The following is a 23077-nucleotide window of genomic DNA, read 5'->3' as shown; positions in this document are numbered from 1 at the left end:
ACTGAACCTAGAATTTTTGAGAGCAGGGGCTATGTTCTAATTCATTTGTGGGGTATTTATTGTTGCATGGTCCTTAGGTGCTCTATAAGTGGCTGTTAAACCAAATTATAATAAAAGAAGTAAAAGTTAGGTTTCTTCCACTTTTTTCTTACCAGCCTCTACTGCTGGGCCAGGCTGGCCATCATTCATTCATTTAGGCCCATTATGCACACACCACACCCAGTCTCCCTCTCACCTGACCTGGTGTTAATTTATTCTGCAAACACTAATGGACACCTGATCTGTGCCAGGCCCTGGGCTAGCTGGGGACATAGAGGTGAATCAGTCCCTGCCCACATGTATATATTAATTGTAGTTAGGCTAGAAGAGCATCACTTCCTCTGAGTTAAGGTTCAAGTCCAGATCCTAGTATGTGGCCTTTGGAAGTTTTAGCCTTCTTAATTTGTTTTCTCACATGTATGACAGTGATGCCAGGCTCCCATTAGGGCAGCAAGTACTGCATGTCAAGCACTTAGCACAAGTGGTAATCATAATTATTACAGATACTTGGTACTGAAGATGCACAGAAATGATAGCCTAGAGAAGACTTCTCAGAACTGATATTTCAAGGTTGAGTAGAAGTTCCTTTAGAGGAGGAGGTGGGAGAAAGTATCTAAACAAAAAAAGCAATATAGAGACCCAGAGGCGAGAACTGCCCAACTCCGGCAGAGTAGCATGAGGTCAGGCTGGAGAGGTTAGCAGGGTTCTACAAAACCACACCAAGAAGTTTGGGCTTTATCCTGCAGATAGTGAAGAATCAATGAAAGCTTTTTCTTTTTTTTTTTTTTAAGATTTTATTTATTTGACAGAGAGAGACACAGCGAGAGAGGGAACACAAGCAGGGGGAGTGGGAGAGGGAGAAGCAGGCTTCCCGTGGAGCAGGGAGTCCGATGTGGGGCTCGATCCCAGGACCCTGGGAACATGACCTGAGCCGAAGGTAGACGCTTAATGACTGAGCCACCCAGGTGCCCCATCAATGAAAGCTTTTAAATAAGAAAGTGAACATGATGTTCTTGGGTATTCTCTGATAGCATGAGAGAAAGCAATCTCAGTGAAGAAGCAGCTGTGATTGCTTGATTCTACCTCTCCCTCACCCCAGCCTAACTAATCATCAGATCCCCAGTGCTTTGCTGGACCCTGTCCCAGACCTACAGAATCAGAGTCTCTAGGTCTGGAGCCCAGGAATCTGTGGTTGTTAAACTGCCCCAGGTGATTCTATTGTGTGGCTGGGTCTGGGAAATGCTGAGTTGAGGGTGGCATGGGGAAGCTTAGCGGAAGCCTAGGATATTCTTCAAAGAACGGGGCTTCCCAGAGAGGGGAGCTTTTCCATAAGCAGGAATAGAAACAGCCTTAGTTTTAAAAACAAAAAACAGACTTTCCCCGTTCTCCAGTTGTTGCCCCATTAATGATATTCTCCAACTGCTAATCTTCCTTTGTGTATCCAAAGGCTTACCCATGCCCATTTGGTGCTGCCATCTCTGCTGAACGATTGGGATGCAGTTAGTCATGGGGCACAGGTCCTGCCATTCAGTGTTCTTAGTGTTGTGGAGAAGACAGATTTCAAAAACTGGGATACATATATGATAAGCTCTATTCAAGAGATATGTAAGAAATGTTAGGACATTCCAGAGCAAAGCACAGTTAATTTTGCCTATGGACTTAGGAGGATGTAACACCCAAACTGTGCCTAAAAAGGAAGAGGCAGAGGGAACAGCATGAGTGAAGGTGTGAGTGCTTTATGTATTTGGGGAAAGAAATGGGTATTAGGGAAAAAAGTGGTTAATGGTTGTTCCTGGCAGAATGTGCAGGGCAGAAAAGGACTGAGGAGAGGAAGTCTTACGTCCCAGGAAAGGCCCTGTGTTTGCACCCTTTGGTTCTGTGCCCATGCTCCCCCGTCATCCTTCAACCTGTAGGTGGATGAACATGCTGCAGTCCTAGGCCATCTCCCTTTAGTCCCTCCTCAAGGCTCTCAGCTCTCCAGCTCCCTTTGTGGTTCCCCCTCCATTCTGAAATGAATAGGCCTCATCATCTACTCTGAAAAGCGATAAAGGGAAACTTAAGGCAGAAAGAAGGGCCCTAAAATACTGAAGGGTCTTACTAGGAAGTTGTAGCCAGAGATCGTGGATGGGGGGGTATAAAGGGGCCTTGAAGGTCACCTGTCTAGTCCTCTGTCCTGTGCTTCAAGTAATAACTTTGGATTGGGCACGTCTCACTTAGTAAGTTTCCCTGTCATTTCTTCCAGGACAGAAGAGGAAAGAAACTAACGGGTATTGAGCACCTACTGTGTGCCAGGCCCAGGCCAGGTACTTTACATAATTTATTTCCTTCTGTCCTCACAACTCTGTGAAGTATGGTTTTATTCTCATTTCATAAATGAGGAAATTGAGGCTCAAAGAAATTGAGTAATAATCCAAGATCATACTGAAATGGCAGAACTGGGATTTGAACTCACAACAGTCTGTCTCCAAAGTTCATACTCTTCCACCCATGAGAAATCTGTACTGGGGTGACAGAGTAGGTAATATGGTTTGCCTGAAGTTCTAGGTTAATAACAGTAGTTTAGGCCTTCCGGTGGCTGATTGTACCCAGGAAGCAGGTTCAACAGATGAGCCAGCCTTGGGGGGAGGGGGGTGGAAGGCCACTGGGGTCAGAGAGACTCACTGCCCTATCCTTGACTGAGCTTATACAACCAGAGAGGATTCTGCACAAACCAGCTGGTGTAAAACAGCTGTTCTTTCAGGAAGGAACTGAGCCAACAGCCTGAGTGTGAGTTTGGGTGAAAGCTCCAGGGCACTGAGGTGCAGTTATATCACCTCCTTAAGAATTAACTTTAGCACTGATACCCTTTCATCAGTGACCCAGAGTGACAGAGCTATGCCGTTAGCATGGCATATCCAGGAAAGGGCTAGTTCAGCTGTCTTTAGATTCTTCCCTTTGTGTAGAGCAACTGAAATGGAGCCAGGTGGGCTTTAAGCATTTGTTCATTTATTCAATGAATGCCTACCATGTGTCAGGTCCATGCCAAGCCTAGGTTCCTGGGCACACTCAAATGACTAAGATGCGCTCCCTGCCCCCAAGGAGTTCTCATTCCGCCAGGGGTTTGGGGCAGACCAAATATGTCTGTGGCACAGTGTAATAGGTGCTATACTAAAAGAATTAGTTCTGCTTACCCTGGTCCAGCAAAAATCTCATTAACCTTTGATCAAGATCTTAGGGCATGAGTACAGATTTGCTGAGGAGTAGAACTGAGACGCTGAGGTTTGCAGGGCAAGGTGTATCAGAGGAGCAGTATGAATAGAACCTAAGATTGTCAGGTGTTACACATGGAAATGAAGCATGGAGAGGTCAACTGGGGCCAAATCATGAAACGCAGGAGCCAGAAGGTGTCATGATAGTGAGCTCAACCAGAAAGGAGCCAGGAGATTAAAGAGAGACCAAGGTAGGAAGAGGAGCTAAAGGAAGGAGATCCTCAAACTGGTTAAGTACGTGAGAAGGCACATAATAAGCTTACATGAACTAGAGAAGCCTGTTGTCCTGGTTGGATGGTTGTTTTAATTTGTATATTATTTTGTTATATTAATTTTAATTGCGTGTTATTTTAAATTTGTGTTCCTGCCTGATTCTCCAAATGAGGCGTCTAGGAGTTTGGGAGCATTGACAACCCCATGCATGAACCTGTGTGGTTTAAGCATGTGTTCTTAAGGCAGGGATTCTATATCGTTTGATGTTGCCCAGCACCTACCACAATGAGAATGGTCTCTGAGCGTGTTCATTGAATGAGGAAATGAATGGGTGGATGGAAGAGTAAGTGGCAATGACTGGACTGATGAGTTTTGCTAGGCTAGGTATTAATCATTTTTCTCTGCTTCTAGAAGGGAATTTTGGCTGCTTCTGTGTTGTCCTCTGTCTGCCTTGGTGATAGGGAGGCTCTTGGAGTTGGGTACCTTGAGAATAGAGTGCTCTAATGGGGTCATTTCAGAATAGAATTTGGAAGCTGTTGCAGGGCCATTGGTTAGATACAGCATATGTCTTGGGGGTATCCTCTACAAACATACACACTCTTGGGATTAAAAGTAATCCATGAGAGGAATAAGAGCAAGTTTAGTGTTAGATATTAGATCCAGCTTCAGAGCAGACCTTGATAGATGCCTGGTCTGGTGACCTGGATTATTCCCCAGCAGTTCCCAAATTGTGGACAAAAAGGTGAGATGGAAAATTTATTCATGCCCCCAAAGAGCTATCCAGATATGCCATGACCTGTATCATTGTTAACAATCACTGTTGCTAACTGTGCCCCCGCCAGGTGACAGGCACCATTAGAGGCTTCACGTTAGCAGTTCTCAAAGTGTTTGGTCTGAGGCCCTGTTATACTCCTAAAAATTACTGAGGACCCAAAAGAGCTTTCTTTTGTTGATTTTATCTATTGATATTTACCAAATTAAGTATTAAAACTGAGAAAGCTTAAAAATATTTTGTTGACTAATTCATTTAAGAATAACAGTATTAAGCCTATCATGTTAACATGAATAATTTTTTAATGAAAATACATTTTCCAAAAAAAATAATAATAGAAGAATGGTCTCATTTTCATTGTTGCAAATTTCTTTGTCTGGCTTAATAAAAAGAAGCTGATGCTCATATATGTTCCTGTATCCCATCTGTTGCAGTACATTGTTTTGAAGTATATTTTTCAAAAATCTAGCCCCAAACAGATAATGTAGTTGAAAAAGGGAGGAGTATTTTAATAGCCTTTCCAGGTGATTGCTGATATTCTTTGCAATATGGAATCTGAGACTGTATCAATGAAGTCTTTGTACTCATTTACATTAAAAATCTGTTCGTTTATCTAGCACTTTGAATGGATTTTTTTTTACCAATGCATGATTCTAAAACATCATGCTTTGCTCATTTGGAAAATAGGTTCACTGAGTTATGCAGCTCTCCCAAGTGTTTTTCCATTTCATTTTACAATATTAAAAGACTACATTTGTTAATATCACCACCATTTTCACCAGAAAAGTCTAAGTATTGGCAAGCTGTTAAGTTCATGATGAAGGATACAAAATTCTAATTTTCAAATTTCCAAAATTCTGATTTTTGCCTGAAAGCTTGTATTTTGTCATTGGCCACAAATAAAAAGATGTTTTCCTTGAAGTGACGGGCTCATTTTGTTCATTTTTTGAGAAAATGTCTGGCAGTTTCCAAGTCTGAATAACCAGTTTGTCAGTCATTCTTTCAAGTAAAAATGATGTTCCATGAGAAAAACTGGCTTCCTTTTCCTTTGATTTTAACTACTCTTATCCAGGAAAATCTAGAATACTGTATGTTTCTCAGGCCAAGACAGAAAGGTCTTGGGCCTGGTCAGGTGAGGGAGCAAAGATAATGATTTTAATGACTGCACATGCCAGCCCCCTGGGCTGGGAGTGGCCACAGTCTAGGATTCACCTGGCTCCTTGACTGCCCTGGGGATGTGCATGCTAAAACATGGATCCCCTGTGTGAGTAATCCCACACTCCCAGAGATGCTGATTTTGCCTAGAGTGAAGCAGAATTTAATCTTGGAGCTTTTTTGAGCAGGTCCCAAATCTAGAAAACCCTACAATCTTTCCTTGCTCTTTCCCCCATCTTATACTTAGGACTAGACCTTTATCTGGAGAGGCTCTGAAATTTAAATTGAAGTGAGAAGGAATAATTGTTGCCCAGGGCTGCTGGGTTTAAGGATCAGTTCCCTAGGCTTGTGATGAAGAAAAATGGTTGGGTGTTTCATTCATTCGATAAACATTTATTGTTCATGTTCTTGTGTGGGAATACTGTGCCTGATGTTAAAAATGCAGCTTGAGAATAGCTAGTTGAAAGCCTGAGTTGACTTCGGGGCATAAGGGATCATGATTGCCAGGAATTTGAAAAATGGCAGGAGATTGCAGTCAAAGGGAATTCTGAACCAAGAGCTTTTCTCTGCCAAAGCAAAAATTTGCAGAAACAGTGGTAGTACTGACTGGATATAACATCTCCAGGTCTTGGGATTCTCACCACCCTCTGGCAGTAAAAATGAAAATGTCAGAGAAAAAACTCCCCAGGCCCCACCAGGCATTGTATTCAGAGGCAGACACCAAGGCTTAGGATTAAAACAGCTTTGGGAGTAGCCCCAAGAATTGCGGCCCAGAAAGAGCTCAGGTATACCAAACTCAGGACAGTGAATAACTAGATTCCAACGTAGCTTTTTATTAAGAACAGAATGGCCAAAGGGCCTACGTAATAGATTGAGTGTCTACTGCATGGAACCCTTGGGCTAAATTTTGCATCTCTGATGTCACTTAATTCTCTGAGCAACCTTATGCAGTGTAGGTAGTATTATCCCTGCTTCAGTTAGGACCTAATTAGCTTGCCAGGCCCTGTGTTTTCTCCCTTTAACTGGAAAGACAGCCTGTCCTGTAAATTTGCTTCCATTGATGGCTTATCTCATTTATTATGTGGACCAGTTTGGCTCTAGGAAGAGCCACATTATTTCCATGAATGAGGCCATCTCATTGTAATCCCCAAGGAATGTGATCTTCCACTCTTCCACACTTGAGATTGGAACCGTCCAGGGTAGGGAGATGGCCTTTCTCTGTGAGAAGCAAAAATTTCAAAATTTCAAGCAATGTCTTGCTAAGCTGTACTGCCATGGTGATATTTTTAACAAATCTGATTTAGCCAATATGTGCCCAGCTGATCCCATGTCCTGTGCTACACTGTGAGAGATCCAGACAAGAATCAGACCTGATGCTTGCCCTCTAGGAGCTAAGCCTAATAGAAGGGACAGGAAATGCAGGTAAATAAATAAAGTGGAAGGCACAGATGCTGTAAGCAAGGCATAATATGCCGTGGAGATATGGGGAGGGGAGAGGAATTACAAGAGGGACTCCCTGGGAAAGCTTGGATGAGGTTGGGTTTAAGCCCTGCCCAGCTACTTATTGGTAAACTTGGGAAGGAAGGGGGTTTGAGGCAGAGGATCCCCGTTAGGAAAGGCATGAGGTAGGGGTAGGAGAGTACAGAGAATATTTGGGGAACTTAAAGAATGACTTTATGGGGTAGAGGGCAGAGATTAAGATGTCTAAAAGTCACCTTAAATTCATTCCACATGAAAGATGGTTGCATTCTTATAAAATATAGTGACTGTATTTTCTATATTTTTCAAGCCTAGTCCTGATTTTAAATGTTTCCCATCACTCCCATCATATTCATAATTAGTATCATATGTTGAGGCAACATATTATGGGCCTGGCACTGGACTAGGTGCTTTGTCCATTCCATGTTCACAGCCAACCCTACAAGGTAGGACTTAATCCCGTTTTACAGATGAAGAGACAGAGACTAGAACTTGCCCAACATCCTATAGCTGGTAAGTGGTGGAGGCCCAAGATGAGTGCCAAAGCCAATGTCATTTCCACTGCACCCAGTGCCTCCCACAAGTACTTTGGCACTAGGTACAATCACACTGATCACACGTTCAACTTATAAAGAATTCTGTATATGCTTTTAAAAGAAAAAAAAAACACTTAGTGAACATTGCCATATATGTTATACACTTGATATCTTGGTTGTGCCAAAACTATATATACTGTACATCACAGGCCATACAAAGAATTTCAGAATAATTTTACTCAGACAAGATTTTCCTCTTATGTAGTAACTTTAGAACCTAATACCCAAATGAAATGAAACTCTGTTGTAGCAAAACTACACGTCCTGGTGTTTTCCTTAAGAATGTGGTCACCATCAGCACAGGGAAAGGGACTTGGATGTTGGCCTCATCTCCTCCCTCTGGAGTTACTATGGCACCTAATAGGTATGAAAAGTTTCCTGGGTACACTTCTCAAAAAGGCCTCCTTGACTTCTCTGAATACCATCCTTCTCCATCAATCTCCCACCCTTTCCATGAGATACCACTAGTGGGTTAGAAGCTCTATCCTTTTACAGTTGCAGTTAAGCAGCTGCCTTGTCCACTGAAACGTTCCCTTGACAGAAACTTTTTAGGCAGTATCTCACATAGGTTCCACGTATAGGATTTCTCTCTCTCTGGTACTCTTTTCCAACGTCCTTGTTCTTCCCCAGATGTTTCATTATGCTTCTGGTACTATTTGGTTCCTTTCTTTTTCTAGAAACCAGAGACCCAGGTCAGTATAATTGTAACATTACAGATTTAGGGATACCCTGATGCCAATTTATTGTGAGAAGGTGATTTTATTCGAGAAAGATGATGGCATTTATTTTCATGGTAGGATGAGGATGGTACCCTTACTTCTTTGCTTAGGCCTCTGCAAACACCTGTTACCTAGTGGTGGGTAAGTTTGGAAGGTATATCAGTTAATACAACTATTGCATGTAACAAACCACCCCAAAACTTAGTGGCTTAAAACAACCCTATTTATTATTTCTCATGAGTCTCTGGGTTGACTGGGTGTTTCTGTCGATCGGGGCCGGCTTGGCTGATCTTAGCTGGGCTCACTCATGTATGTGATCCACTGGCCCATCAGCGAGGAAGACTCAGATTTCTCCACACGTCTCTCACATCCCTCCAGCAGCTAGCCCGGTCATGCTCTCATGGCAGGCAGAGGTGCAAGAGCGAGCAAGCCCAGCCATGCAAAGAAGCAAGTAGAAATGCATACATACTTTTCAAGCTTATGCTGGCAGCAAATTTGCTAACATCCCATTGGCCAAAGAAAGTGACATGACCAACCCCAGTGTCAGAGAGGGTTCTACGAAGTTACAGAATAGCCCTGGAAGCCGTGGCATTCGTGGTATAGTGGTGAGCATAGCTGCCTTCCAAAGCTGCAGAAAATAGGAAAGCCACTAATTGGGGTCATTAAATGTAATCAGTCTCCCAATCAGTACCCCTCAATATGACATAAAAACCTGTAGACTTATATTTCTATGTCATTTGTCCTAGAAGGAAAAAAAAAAAAGTCCAAGTAATAATTACTGGGTATTGGGCCTATGCTTTGAGCATGCATGGGGCTAGGCACTTTCCCTGTTTATGCACTGAGTCTCGCATCAACTCTGCAAGGTAGGTAGGAAGTCAGAGCTCAGGAAGTCTAATAACTTGCTCAAGGTCACCCAGCTAATGTGTGCTCAGGCAGGCATTAGAATGTGGCTCAGTCTGACCCCCAAAGCCCAGGTCTTTTCACCATACCTCACTGCCTCTCGGAAGCACCAGGGTCTGTTTTACCCTTTCTCCAACTCAGTTTTCTATTGAATTAATGCTTTCTGATGAATTATGCAAACCCCTCCACCAAAATGCTGCTGTGATCCTAATGGAATTGTGTGGCTTTCGGGAAAGCCACGCGTGCTCCCAAACTCAACATTAACTGAAAGGATCTCCCCAACCCCCAGGTGGGGATTGGTCTGTGGACTGCACAGACAGCCCAAGAATTGTGGCCTCTCCCAGACATATCAGAGAAGGAAGGGGACCTTCCTTTAACCTTTGTAGGGCATTTGAGCATGAGCTTTGAAGTCAACCGGAGTTCAACTCCTAATTCAGCCACTCACTAGCTCTATAACTTTGGGCAAGTTACTTAAATTCTCGAAATCTGTTCCTTCATCTTAAAAAATAAAATAAGGGTGCCTGGGTGGCTCAGTTGGTTAAGCGACTGCCTTCAGCTCAGGTCATGATCCTGGAGTCCTGGGATCGAGTCCCGCATCGGGCTCCCTGCTCAGCAGGGAGTCTGCTTCTCCCTCTGACCCTCCCCCCTCTCATGCTCTCTCTATCTCATTGTCTCTCTCAAATAAATAAATAAAATCTTTAAAAATAAATAAAAATTAAAAATAAAATAACACCTAGTTTGCAGAGCTATTACAAGGACTAAAATTATGTATAGAAAGTGCCTAACCCAGTGCCTGGCATATAATAAGTGAAGTTATTAGTATGGTTAATACTATTTCTAAGCAGAGCCTTTCCCCTCCTGGGAAACCCTGTTTCTGTCTGTTGGACAGGTCCCCCCCACCTCCACCCAGTCTGTGCAGACTTGCTGCCTGCTATGTCATCGGGAACGCAAAGGCTGGGAAGAAGGCCCTTCCCAAAACGGACTGGTGTTGCAGGGTGAGAAGCTGCCCCCTGACTTCATGCCAAAGCTTGTCAAGAATCTCCTAGGCGAGATGCCTCTATGGGTCTGCCAGAGTTGCCGAAAGAGCATGGAGGAAGATGAAAGGCAGACAGGTCGAGAGCATGCAGTGGCGGTAGGTAACGGCTGAGAAGGGGGTCCCTGAATGCAGGTGGGCTGCCTGCCCAGAGGCATCAGGCTGTTGAGCTGTTCCTTCCCTGCCCTCTCAGGTGGCGCTCCTCCGGCAGCCCCTGCACCCAGGCACTGAGTGGCTGCTGGGCTGTGTCCACACAGCAGTAGCGGCTTGGGTTCACACTCGGGGCAAGAACGGAGAGGCTGCAGGCAGCCCCCTTGCCCCTGAGGAGAGCCTGTGCGGTGTGAGTGCCTGCTTGTAGGTACTGTCGATGAAGATTCTGCCCCTTCTGTGTCACCGTGCTACCTTCAGCCCTGTGACCGCTTAAAAGCCAACCAGTATGTGACAGATGGCAAAGGTTGGTTTGAGGGTCGACCATGTGCCTCAGTTAGAAGGAGCCATCTAAGTGGCATCTCCTGAATCACAGCAGTCAGACTTTCCTTGGTTCTCATTCCCCTCCAGCCCCTCTCTTTTACCCCAGGATCGTGTCAGCTTCAGGACTTTTGACTTAAAGACCCTTCCTTTCCTTGGCAGCTCTCAGGACTCCCCAAAGGCCCACAGTTGACAGGCAGTCTGTATCTCTACCAGTCTCTCTCACCAGTATCCACACACTTCACTTTACTGGGAGCATCACTGCCCCTCCCGGCAAAGGCCTGATCCATGTCTGCCCGTGCACCTGGAGTTGTGGGAATTGTACTTTGGCCATGGCACAGGGCCTGGAGGAGGAGGTGCTCCTGAGTAAGCTAAGGCAGCAGCGGGTCGGCTCTCATGTTTACTGTTTTACCATGAGCCTTTTTCTTCCCCCTTCTCCAGATCTCCTTGTCACACACATCCTGCAAATCACAGTCTTGTGGGGGTGACTCTCATTCCTCTTCGTCCTCCTCTTCATCGTCCTCGTCCTCCTCCTCCTGCCATGGGAACTCAGGGGACTGGGATCCCAGCTCCTTCCTGTCAGCACATAAGCTTTCGGGCCTCTGGAACTCTCCGCACTCCAGTGGGGCCGTGCCGGGTAGCTCACTCGGGAGTCCTCCTACCATCCCTGGTGAGTCTCTGAGCTCGGGAGAGAGCCAGGCCACATAAAAGTAGAGAGCTATGTTTTTCTAACCACTTCGATAGACAAATCAGGTCAGTTATTAAAATAAGTAAAAGAGGAACTGTTCTGATGGAAGCAGGGGGTACCTAGCCCTTGGCTGTCTCCATGGCGCTCCTTTCCCCAGAGCTCTGAAGTTGAAAAATATTGTCATTGGCTCTGATAGCTTTCCCTTCAGATTCGGGAGGGGATGTGGTAAACACCGGCTGAACAGAAAGTGGAGTCTGGGAGGGTCCTTAGGACGCTCAGCCACCTGAGTGCTCCTTTGGACATCAGCCACCTAACACCTGACCCCTGCAGCAGCACAGAGGACCCGGGTGCTTTGTCTTCCTAGGCCGCCTTTTTTCCACCTAAGGGACACGTATAAAAAGCACAAGAAGTTGGTGGCACAAACTGCCAGGATTATTAGCCAAGTTTACAGCTATATAAGCCTTCTTTACACCCTGAGTTAACCCTTAGATACCCAAAGAAAAAGTCTTAGGTTAGTGAGGTACTATGTAAATATTCATCACTGTCTATTTCTAAATTGAGGGCTTGAGATTAGTATAACACTCTTAGGTTAACTATACTGGAATTAAAATACATAAGAAGAATAAAAAATTGAGGGCCTGAGTTCTCCAAAGGGGTGCTGCTCCCCTTTGTGAGAGTTGAGTTGTGAGAATTGAGTAGAATTCCATTTATTTTGATGCATAAGCCAAAGAAGACTCATCAGAGCCTTTTCCCACTTCTCTGATATCTGGGGCCCCCTGGGAGTCTGGCATACCCTGGCTGCCTCAGTCCTCATGGCCCAGAGGCAGAGCTTTGGCCTACTGCTCCACTGGCTTCTGTAGACCCTTTCCTGGGCCTGAGGAATGCCTACAAGCACGCAAGTCCTAGAGAGACCCCAAGACACAGAGCGCATAGCCCCTGTTTGTGCCACAGCAGAGGTGTTGTGGCCTTCCATGGGGTGGGCATTCCTGGGTCCTTCTCTCAGATCTGGGCTCCTCAGGTCTGTCCAGCCAAGTTGCTCCCTGCAGGGAAAACTCTCCAGCCCGAGGTACTGCTAGACTTGGTCCGCAGTGCTGAGAGGCTGTCCCCAGACAGGTTCCCTCTGATCACAGTAAGCAGGATGTTGTGACAGGGAGCCCTTGGGCTTTCCTTCCCAGGGTCTTGGCTCTCACTCTGACCCCCTTCTTCACCATCCACAGGTGAGGTTTTCTCTCTCTCGGAGCACCACCGGCACTCAGAGCTCACTGCTCCACCCAACAGCCCCACCGGCCACCACCCCCAGCCAGCATCGCTGAGCCCATCTCAGCCTGGATCCTTCGGCTCACCACCCCACCCGCACCTGCTGCCTGCTACCCCGGCAGCACCTTTCCCTGCCCAGGCTTCAGAATGCCCTGTTGCCACTGCTGCCGCCCCCCACACCCCAGGGGCATGTCAGACTCCCCACCTGCCCTCCACCAGCATGCCACTCCTGAAGATGCCTCCACCATTTTCGGGGTGCAGCCACCCCTGTAGCGGGCACTGCAGCGGGCACTGCAGTGGGCCTCTCCTCCCACCTCCCAGCTCTCAGCAACTCCCTAGCACTCACAGGTAAGTAAGTGGCATGAGGGGCCTACTCCCTGCTAACTTCAACCTTGAGTTCGGAGAAACTTTACAAACCATAACTTTGGGGTAGAAATTAAAGGGGAGACTCTAGGGGCGCCAGAGTGGCTCAGTCGGTTGCGCATCCAACTCTTGGTTTCTGCTTGGGTCATGATCTCGGGGTCCCGGGATGGAGCCCCACATCGGGCTCCGTGCTCAGCACAGAGTCTGCTTAAGAGTCTCTCTCCCTCTCCCTCTGCCTCTCCCCCCCACTCACGCTCTCTCTCTCTCTCTGTAGGATAGATAAGTAAATCTTAGAAAATAAAAAAAGGGTAGACTTGGTCTTTTGTATAGTTTTTATAATCATAAAAGAAGTAAATGTTTATTGTTTTTTTAAAAACTTGGAAAAATTCAGAGATGTCTAATGAAGAAAAAATTTCATGACCTAAAGATAAACTTTTTTTTTTTTTTTAAGATTTATTTATTTATTTTGAGAGCGAGAGAGCACATGTGTGCAAGCAAGGTGAGGGGCAGAGGGAGAAAGAGAAAATACACAAGAAAACTCCCCGCTGAGCACGGAGCCCAACACAGGGCTCAATTTCACAACCCTGAGATCACGACCTGAGCCGAAATCAACAGTTGGTTGCTTAACTGACTGAGCCACCCAGGTCCCCCTAACGATAAACTTCTAACACTGCAGTATATTTTGTTTCTGATGTTTCTGTATATAAATTAGGTTCATGTTTATACATTCTTGTGGTAGTTATTTTTTAACATTATATATCATTTCCCCAGTTAAAATTCTTCAAAAAACTTTCAAGTGACTGCAAAATGTCTTATTGTATACCTCTAGCATAAATTTATCATTCCCTATTCCTGGACATTGGGGCATTTCTACTTTTTGTTTTTAAGATTTTATTTATTTGACAGAGAGCACAAGTAGGCAGAGCGGCAGGCAGAGGGAGAAGCAGGCTCCCCACTGAGCAGGGAGTCCTGACGCGGACCTTGATCCCAGGACCCTGAGATCATGACCTGAGCCGAAGGCAGACACTTAACCAACTGAGCCACCCAGGAACCCCCGGGCATTTCTAATTTTTAGCCACTAAAAACAAGGCTGTAATAAACATCCTTGCACCCAAATCTGTATTTGAGTTTGGAATTACGGGCTTAAGGATTCCCTGAAGTAACTCTAATAGAAACTGAGGAAGTTTATATTAATGTAGATGTGGAAGATAAAATTCTTTGGAGAAGATAAATGTGTATTTTTGTATTATAAATCAGATCTGTGTTTAGTATGCATTTATATTATTCTAAAATCCCACCACCCCAATACCACCACTGTTGGCAGTTTTCCCTGCAGGTCTTTCCTACACAGTGGTGGTGGCGTCTATAAAGCTTACAGTTTTTCGTTGTCTTGTTTCACTCAGCATTCATTGTTTGGTTCCTATGTGGTCTTCTGGGCCTCAGCTGAAGGCTGAAGAATATTCTCCATAGTGTACTTCACTGTTTTCCAGTTGCTGATGATTTATGTCATTCCAGTATTTTAACACTGTAAATAATCTCTCTAAAGATGTCTTTGCCTAAAGCTTTTTCCCTCTTTTGGGTTTTTACTCCTTGGAATAGATCCCTCAGAATGAAAAAAGTTCTCAGTTTAAAGGATGTCAGGATGTCTTTTTTGAGGATTCTTAATACACATGAAAAATTGCTTTTCAAAGGGCTCTCCAAATTGATGTAACCACCAATATTAGGATGCTAGGTTCTTCATATTCTCAGGAGCAGTGGGTATTTTAATTTTGCTAATGTGGGTGAAGAATGGTCAATTTGGATTAAGCTTCTCTGAGTACCACTGATAATGGTTCCTGCCCCTCCTTCTCTACTCCTTGCTCAACAGCCAAGCCTCCTCACTGCTCCTCATCCTGCCCTTTCTCCCAGCTCCCACCCCATGTCCCCAGCCCCAGGGCACTCCAGCTTCTGATGGCCAACCCAGGGCTCTTACTCTTCTGGCTCCAGTTACGGGACTTTGTGGGCCCAAGTCTTTTCTTACCCTGGAAAAATAAGCTATATTACATGATGCCCCCAGTGCTTCCTAAAGTCCAGAGGCAAAGCAGTACAATGGGAGCGCACGAGCTTTGCACACAGGCACAGGCTGAGTCCTAGATACTCCTTGGCAAAGCAGTTAAGCACTCTGACCCTTAAGTTACTTCCACTGCAGGATGGGGGTAGCAACATCTGTTTTGCAGGACTTGGGAGATGCTTAGAAATGATATGCTAAATAGAGTACCAGACCCAAACAGTTAAGTAGCTCTTAGAGTCTGGCCCACAAAGCATATTTACTTCTCTAACTTTAAGGCCCCACACTAAGGCAGCTCCACCCATGGGGGCAGACTCAGTCTAAGAACCTTAGATGATGAAATTGACCTTGTCAGCCTCCTTCAGATGCTCCAGGAGAGCCATCAGCCCACTAATCTGTTCGGATACCTGCTTATTGAGCACCTGCTGTATACACTGTTGTTACGCTGCCCACTGGGACCCAAAAATAGAAGTAACAGTCCCTGCCCTTAGGGAATGCACAGTCTGGTCCCAGAAACAGGTGGGCAAACAGACCGTCAAAGTAAAGTGTGATCTACAGTAGGATAGGGAGGTATACACACCCACTCTGTGACCCTCCTTCCAAGTCCAGGAGGGTCACACAGTGGGTGCGGGCATGGGAGACATAAGGTTCCTACCTTTCCAGAATAATGCCATTGAGCTGGGCCCTGAGGGACAGTGACTGTGTTGGCCCTGTTCTTGTGAGAGGCACCGATATGGTGTGACTGCCTTGGCTTTTATGGGATGAGGCAGATGAAGGGTAGTCCACGCAGCAGTGGCCATCAGAAGCAACGCGTCCCCGGGCCCCTGCTGCAGCCTGCTCCTGCCCTCCCTCACCTGTGGGCTTCTCTCTCTCCCGCATCAGCAGGGACCCTGGGTGCAAGGGGCACAGGTTTACGCACAGCGGCCTGGCCTGCCAGCTCCCCCAGCCCTGCGAGGCAGATGAGGGCCTGGGTGAGGAAGAGGACAGCAGCTCAGAGCGCAGCTCCTGCACCTCCTCCTCCACTCACCAGAGAGATGGAAAGTTCTGTGACTGCTGCTACTGTGAGTTCTTCGGCCACAATGCGGTGAGTGAGCCCACCCAGGCCAGAGAGGGCTGGGGGCCAGTCAGGGTGAGCCAAAGGAGCACTTGCTCTCCCCAGAGACACCCACCCTCCCCCCCCGCCCATGGGTATAGTAACCACACCGGGACCCTCTGAGTCCTCACAGCCTGTGTCCGCTCGCTTGATCCTTACAGCACACTTGTGAGGTAGGGATTTTTAAACACCTTGCTGCCTTTGCTCTTTTCATGGTTTCTCCTTAAGATTGACTTTTTTTCCTTAGGCAAAAGGAAAGGAAATGGCAGAGAGAAAGCTATGATTCTGATGAGCATGCATACGTGTGTAATCACAGAGAAGCGAACACTTGTGCGTGATGAAGGCAGATTGGAAGCAGAGGCTCTCGGTCCCCCAGGCGTGAGCCAGCGAGGGACGGGCCATGAGCACAGACGGCACCAGGCAGGAGGCTCAGGGCAGAGTACGTGCTGTCTCTGGACAGAGGGCGAAAGCAGCTCAGAAGTCTCATAAAGTGAAGAGGAAAGGGCCGCCGGCTAGGGTAGAGCAGTTGAGGACAGAAGAAATGAACATAATTACATTGTTAGTCACCTTTAAGCTAAGGGTTATTATTCTCATTTTAGAGATGACAAAATCGAGGCACACAGAGACTCAGTGACCTGCCCAAGGTCATACAGCTTCCAAGTGACAAAGCCCGGGCTCAAACCTGCTTTCCTGGCTCCTGAGTCAGTGTGCTCACAATGCTGTTACGTATCTCCCACTCCCTCCGCCCACAGCTGCCTCAGCTCTGGGCCTGGCCGAGGCTGAAGCCACTTGGCCTTTGTGGCTATGGTAGGAAGAACGGTTGTCTGGCTTCTCACCACACGTTCGGTGCCAGCGGGTGGGAGTGCTCCGGGCTTCCCAGGCCCAGGGTGTAACGTCAGCACCTCCCCTCCCCCAGCCACCCGCTGCCCCGACGAGTCGGAATTACACAGAGATCCGCGAGAAGCTCCGCTCGAGGCTGACCAGGCGGAAAGAGGAGCTGCCCGTGAAGGGGGGCGCCCTGGGCGGGATCCCTGGGGAGCCCGCCGTGGACCACCGAGATGTGGATGAGCTGCTGGAATTCATCAACAGCACGGAGCCCAAAGTCCCCAACAGCGCCAGGGCCGCCAAGCGGGCCCGGCACAAGCTGAAAAAGAAGGTGGGTGTGGGGGGGGAGCCTAGCTCTACCGCCTCTCCTCCCTGAGGAATCTCTCGCCCCAACCCCCCAAGACTTGTGGGGCATGAACAGTGCTGGCTGCCAGAAGCCTTGGCACAGCTCACTGCTATGGGAAGGTCTGAATGCGTTTGGGAGGCATCAGGGTCAGGGAGCCTGGGGCCAGTGATTGGAGGAAAGACGAGTCCTGGCCTCAGAAGCTGCTTGCTGGATTCCTCAAAGCACAGGACTTGCTTCAGTCAGTCAGTCATTTATTCATTCAGCAAACACTTCTACAAATACTGAGAGCCAAAGCATGATGCAGTTAAGTTCTTACCCCGGAGAAGCTCAGTCCAGTGGAGAGACTGACACAAAACCGGACGAGCTCATTAGCATGTGACAAGCCCTGGGGTGAGGAAAGCCCCCATCCTGCCTGGGCACGCTGGAAATGGCTCACCAAGAGGCTGACTTGAGAGCTGAGTTGCAGGGAGTGAGTTCAGTTTCATCAGGAGAGTCATTCTGGCAGCAGGCATAGCACATTCACAGCGGTTTGGGGTAGCCAAAGCTCAAATAGAGGAGAGGCAGGACAGCTAGTAGAGGTGCGAAAGGGCCTCAGAGGTCCCGCTGAAGAATTTTGACTTGATCCTATAGCTGAGGGGGAGTCACTGCAGGGCTTTTATCAAATCTGCATGCCACCATGACTGTGTGGCAATATGGAAGGTGGCCTGGAGGGGTGACACTCCTGGAAGGGATACTGAGGCCCAGGGAAAGCTGATTGATGGTGGGTCTGGAGCAAGGGAAGCAGACATGACTGGCTTTGGTGATCTGATTGTGGAACAGAGATGAAGAAGTCAGGGATATCTTCCAGGTGTTTGCTTGGGTGACTGGCAGGATGGTGTACCCTTCACCGAGCAAGGATGGGATTGGCAGAAGACAACAGAATTCAGTTGGGCAACATTGACTCAGAGATTCTCAGGAGACCTCCAGGTGGAGATGGAGGTGTGGGGCTGGGAGTTGCCAGCTTGGAGATGTAATTGAAGCCATGGGAATGACCCAGCCCATGGGCTGAGTGAGCTCAGGGCTGAGGAGAGAACCCAGTGAGCTATTCCTGGGCAGCCCTGCTCCCAGGCAAGCCCCAGGGCTTGGCGGCTCGTCCCTTGCCACCTCATTACCTCTTCACCTGCCTGCCCCCAGCTGCGTCTGCACAGCGCCACACTCGGGAGCCCAGCAGCGGAAGAGTTGGGTTTGACAACCAGCTAGCTCCAGGTCCTGGGTGGTCAAACAGCCCTGGTGCTCTGGAAAGCAGCAGCAGTTCTACATCTTTTTCCAGCCCAAAGGACAAACCAGGACCCTTTCCCTGCAGCCTGAAGTAGTGAGCCAAGGGGTCCCACTGCTGCCTTCAGAAAGTGGTCAGCACTTTCTTTCTCCCATCCAGTGTTGCCTGACCAGAAGTGTCCAGTGGGCAACAGCGGTCTCTTTAGCCTTCCCTGGCTTCTTAAGGCAGTGGTTCCCAGTTAGGTCCCAGCGAGCAGGCACACTTTGAAGTTCTCAGGCCTGGTGTGCTTTCCATAAACCTGTGCCCACACATCCCTACCCCTTTGCTGGTAATGCCAGTAACAACTCTTCTCTCCCCTCCTTTTCCTCCTGGCAACTTCCTTCAGACTTCCTCAGGTAACTCCTTCCACGTTACTGCCACTGTACCTCGCACATCTCTCTCAGCTGCCATTTCGCACACTCCATGCACTCATTCAGAAACTTGCTGCACAGCTTCTGTCTGCCCAGTCCAGTCTAGAGGCCAGAGTACAACACAGCACCAGACAGTTGCAAGGTCATGTGATAGGCAGTCATTGTCATTATCTGTTTATGCATCAGCCTCCTCTCCAGTGTCCTTCCTCTACCTCTCAGACTTAACCACATTCTGGCTGTCCACCAAAAACACAGCTTCCCCTGGGAGCCATCCAGTGGAGACTGCCCATTCTCTCCCACCTCAGGAGACCAATAAAGCTGAGTATCTTTCTGCTCCCTTACACCATTTCCAGACCGTGACTGTCTGTCCCTCATGTACTAAACCCTACTTTGAAACTGACCCTGGCTCTGTCACCTACAGTCTCCTGGCCACTCCTCTTCATCCACTGAAGGTTGTCACCTGCCCCTTTCTCCTCTTCCCAGGCCATAGAGATCCCTTGACCATCATTCACTCACTGTCTTACCAATACTCTCAATTCCTTGCCCTGTTGCCCTTCCATTTACACCCACTCAGAAAAATCACAGCCCTGGGTTTGACCCCTCCCTGCCTCTCCCCTTCCACACCTCTAGGAAAGCACTGGATCACATGTCTCTGTGGCACCCAGGCCGCGTGATCTCCCTCTTGCCTGAGCCCTCACATTGCCTAGCAGGCCTCTAGTCCACTCGCTCTTCATCACTTCTGTTCACCACAGACCCTTTGTCAGACCTCTGGATTCTTCTCAAATCCCCAGGCTCTTCCCACCCCACTTTTCTTAGTTGTTAGATGAGCTCACTTCCTATTTCAACAAGGGAAAAAAAGCCAGTGAACAGGCACTCCCTCAAACATCTTACCATTCCACCTGCAGACTTTCTTCTTGTCATGAGGGAAGAGTTACCCCTTCTGCTTAAGGCTGTGCAGTTCTTTCCCGCTGCCTCAGTCTTAAGCTCGGCTTCCTGCTCTGGCTCTGGCCTCTCCTGGGCTGGCTCCCATCAGCCTTTCACTGTGCCCACTATACTCTCTTTTGAAAGCAAACTGCCTTGAGTGTACAGCCTCTCTCTCTCCTTCACCTCATCTCTTTCCTCCCGTCACAGCCAGATTTCTTGAAAACTGTTGTCTGCATTCACTGTCTTTCCTGTCAGCTCATTGCAAACTGTTTTCCTCTCCCTCCCCTCCACAGAACCACCAGTGATATCTTTGTTGCTAAATCATACCCTCCTGTCTCATCTCTGTCCACTAGGCAATATCTCACATGTTGTATTGGTTTTCCTTTTCAAATATGTTCTCTTTGGCTCCCCTGTCCTCAGCCAGGTGGGGGAGGGGAAGAACAATGGGAATGCCGTGTTCTCTAGATTTCTCACCTCTGACTTCTATCTCCTTCGTGGACTCCTCTTCCTTTCCTCTGACCCTCCCGGAACCTCAAGGCCGCCCCCCTGACAAAGAGAAGCCGTCTAGATAGTGTTCCTGGTTCACTAGGTCTACCGGTTTCCTCCCTGCACTTCACCTTGACAACTCCTGCTGCTACGGGACACCTCACAAATGCCCCACTGGTACTCAGACTGAGCACATCCAAAACTGAGCTTGTTCTCTTTCTCCAAGGAGGCCTGCTCTTCCTTCTCCATTGTCTGTCTAGTTAATGGCACCACCATCCACCCAGTTGCCTGAACCAGAACCCAGGGTGCCATCCTGGGAGGAATGCGTCGTGGTGATCGGGAGCAGCGAGCCTTGGAATCGGACCTCAGTTTGAAACCTGGCTCTGCCACACTTGCTGGATGACCTTGGGCAAATCACTTCAGCTCTAAGCCTCAGTTTCTTCATCCACAACATGAGAATAACAGTAGAACCTAACTCAGATGGTTGCGGGAATGAAACAAAGTGATGCACAGAAAGGCTCAACAGAGTGCGCTTGGTCAGGGAAGCAGTGGCCGCGCCAGGGGTCGTCAGTATTGTTCTTGTGGCTCATCCCATCTCCCCACCTGTCCCCGAGTCCTGGCCATGAGACCTCCCAAACAGCTCAAACCACCCGCTTCTCTCCACCCTACTACTGCTACTGAAAAAGCCGTCAATGGCCAAACATTGCCCTCAGCGTCAAGCCCAGACTTGAACCTGGCCTGCAGGGCTCTTCAGCCCCTGCTTAGCTTGCCAGCTTCATCTCTCTGTCTCTCCTCCCTGGCCTTCCCGCCTACCACTCCCCACCACTCCTAAAAGAAACCTGGGCCCCAGCTCTCCCTGTGAATGTTTGCATCCCGTAAAGATTATATGTGCGCATTCCCCAGTCACTTGCTCTTCCTTCTGCCTAAAAAGTGCTAGTCTCACTCTCCGGGATGATCCCAGTCACCCTCCAGTGCCCAGTGAGCTACTGCCGCCTCTGGGAAGCACCTCTGATGGCCCAGTCTGAGTTCCCAAAGCATCTTGTGCTTTCTTCCCTGTAGTTCTTGTCACTGTCACTCAGAATTAAACAGCTTGTTTGCATGTCCGTCTCCCCCAGCAGCCTCAAGTCCGCAAGCAGACTTCTCATGCACAGCTGAATCCCCCAGAGCCCAGCCCAGTGCCTTATAGAAACTGGTCAAGAAGTGATCGTCGAACAGGACTGAAAGAACTAGGAACTGCAGATCACACCTGGGTGTGCTGTCCCAACTCTGCCACTTTCTAGCCGTGTAACCTTGGGCCAGTTCCCTATTTGTGCCAAAGTCAGGTGTCCTCATCTGCAAATTGAGGATAATGGCACAACAAGGGCAATTGTGAGGATTAAAAGAGACAACGTGTGGAAAGAATCAGGCTCGTGGCACATAACAGAAAGCCTGTGTTCTGTGCTCCCCTCTCACTACCAAATCACACGTGGTTCCATGTTACTCTCTCTAACTCATTGTTTTCAGACTTCTTTGTTTAGCAGCAGAACTCTTTTTTTTGCAATTGAAGTCCTGCATGGAATCTCCATTCCTAACAGAAAAAAGCTGTGCTGGTACAGGGGAGGAGTGATGTGAAGGGCCTTCCAGTCCTTCTTTCATCCCCATGGCCTTGACCTCCATGGCACAAGGCTGGAAACCCTGCTCCAGATCGAGCTGCTTCCCCACTTGAGCACCACAGTGCCAAGTCACAGCTTCATCAGCACCTGGGGAAAGGGACACGTGCCCTCTCAGGTGTCCGGGCAACACCGGGAGGTATACGTAGGCAGTTTTTCTCCCAAATACACCAAGGGGGACGGTAAGGTTCAGAGAGAGTAAGTGATTTGTCCAAGGTCCCACAGTGGTGGTCCTAGTCCGTCGCAGAGCCCTACTGGGGCACAGGGTCACCCTCTTTAAGTTGACTCGAAGGTGGTGGCATGCCCTCTTTTTCTCTCCCCAGTTTCCTTTTCCTGTTTCTCCCCCTCCATTCCCAAATCAGCTAGAAATATGTGAAATGGTGGAAGTCATCCAACCCCTGGCCCAGCACCACCATCTCCTTCCCGTGGGCTTTTGACATCTGTCTCTCGTCTCCCTCTAAAGGCCTCCTTGGTCTGCAGGTGTGTGGAGGTTGGGCAGAGGGATGGAGTGACTCAGAGCCCACAGACTTCACTTTCATTCTCCAGAACCGGGTCTGTTAACACTGACTGACAGAGTCCAGCCCCCCAGTTCTCACCTGGGCAGTGGGGCTGCTTTTACGTCTTGCTGTGGGGCCCCACATAGCTGTCCATTGGGCACGCTTTAGGCATGGCCTTGATTACTTGAGGCAGCTGAGTGGTGAGTGGCTTTTATACGGAATTTCTCCCTGTTCCATAGCACCCGTACACAATTCCTGCCACCCAGAGTAATCTGACCTACTGCGGTGGTCTCACAGCCCCATCTCACTTCTTGAAAGGCCTCCCATGATGTCACAGCTTTTTTTCCCCTACTACCAGCAGAATTGGAGAGAATGCCCCTGTAGCAGCCGTCTCCCTCGCTTTGCATCCCCACTTTGGTCTTCACCCCAGAATTTTTGTCTGCCTTTTGCAGATGAGTCCACTGAGACTCAGCCAGTGAATGAATTGCTTAAGTTCAGGCCTGGAAGGCAAGGTGCAATTAGCTGCATTCCTATCCCTTTGAGTCCCAGTGGGTCTTAGGCCCTAGGACTCACACTGGGGCTCTGAGTGAACAAGTTATAAAAACCTATTCTCTG

The 23077-nt window shown here is 48.1% G+C and overlaps 1 protein-coding gene across 7 annotated transcripts in view; it reads left to right on the top strand.

The window, feature by feature from the left end:
* Nucleotides 1-23077, top strand: part of FAM193B (family with sequence similarity 193 member B) — a 32345-nt gene that overhangs the window by 4158 nt on the left and 5110 nt on the right. For 2 of the 7 annotated variants that reach the window (XM_032403836.1, XM_032403843.1), the window contains exons 2-6: nt 10011-10253; nt 11064-11292; nt 12528-12915; nt 15860-16061; nt 16987-17226. In XM_032403836.1, coding sequence (XP_032259727.1) covers nt 10011-10253; nt 11064-11292; nt 12528-12915; nt 15860-16061; nt 16987-17226 — 1302 coding nt within the window. Of the gene's footprint in view, nt 1-960; nt 2343-10010; nt 10254-11063; nt 11293-12527; nt 12916-15859; nt 16062-16986; nt 17227-23077 lie in introns of those variants that run through there. The other 5 variants (XM_032403842.1, XM_032403840.1, XM_032403837.1 and 2 more) reach the window with 5 other exon arrangements.

Source organism: Phoca vitulina, unplaced genomic scaffold (genome assembly GCF_004348235.1).
Source record: "Phoca vitulina isolate PV1807 unplaced genomic scaffold, GSC_HSeal_1.0 scaffold6, whole genome shotgun sequence".
Taxonomy (NCBI): Eukaryota; Metazoa; Chordata; class Mammalia; order Carnivora; family Phocidae; genus Phoca; species Phoca vitulina.
Note: the sequence above shows the minus strand (reverse complement) of the source record. Positions and strands in the feature narration are given on the sequence as shown.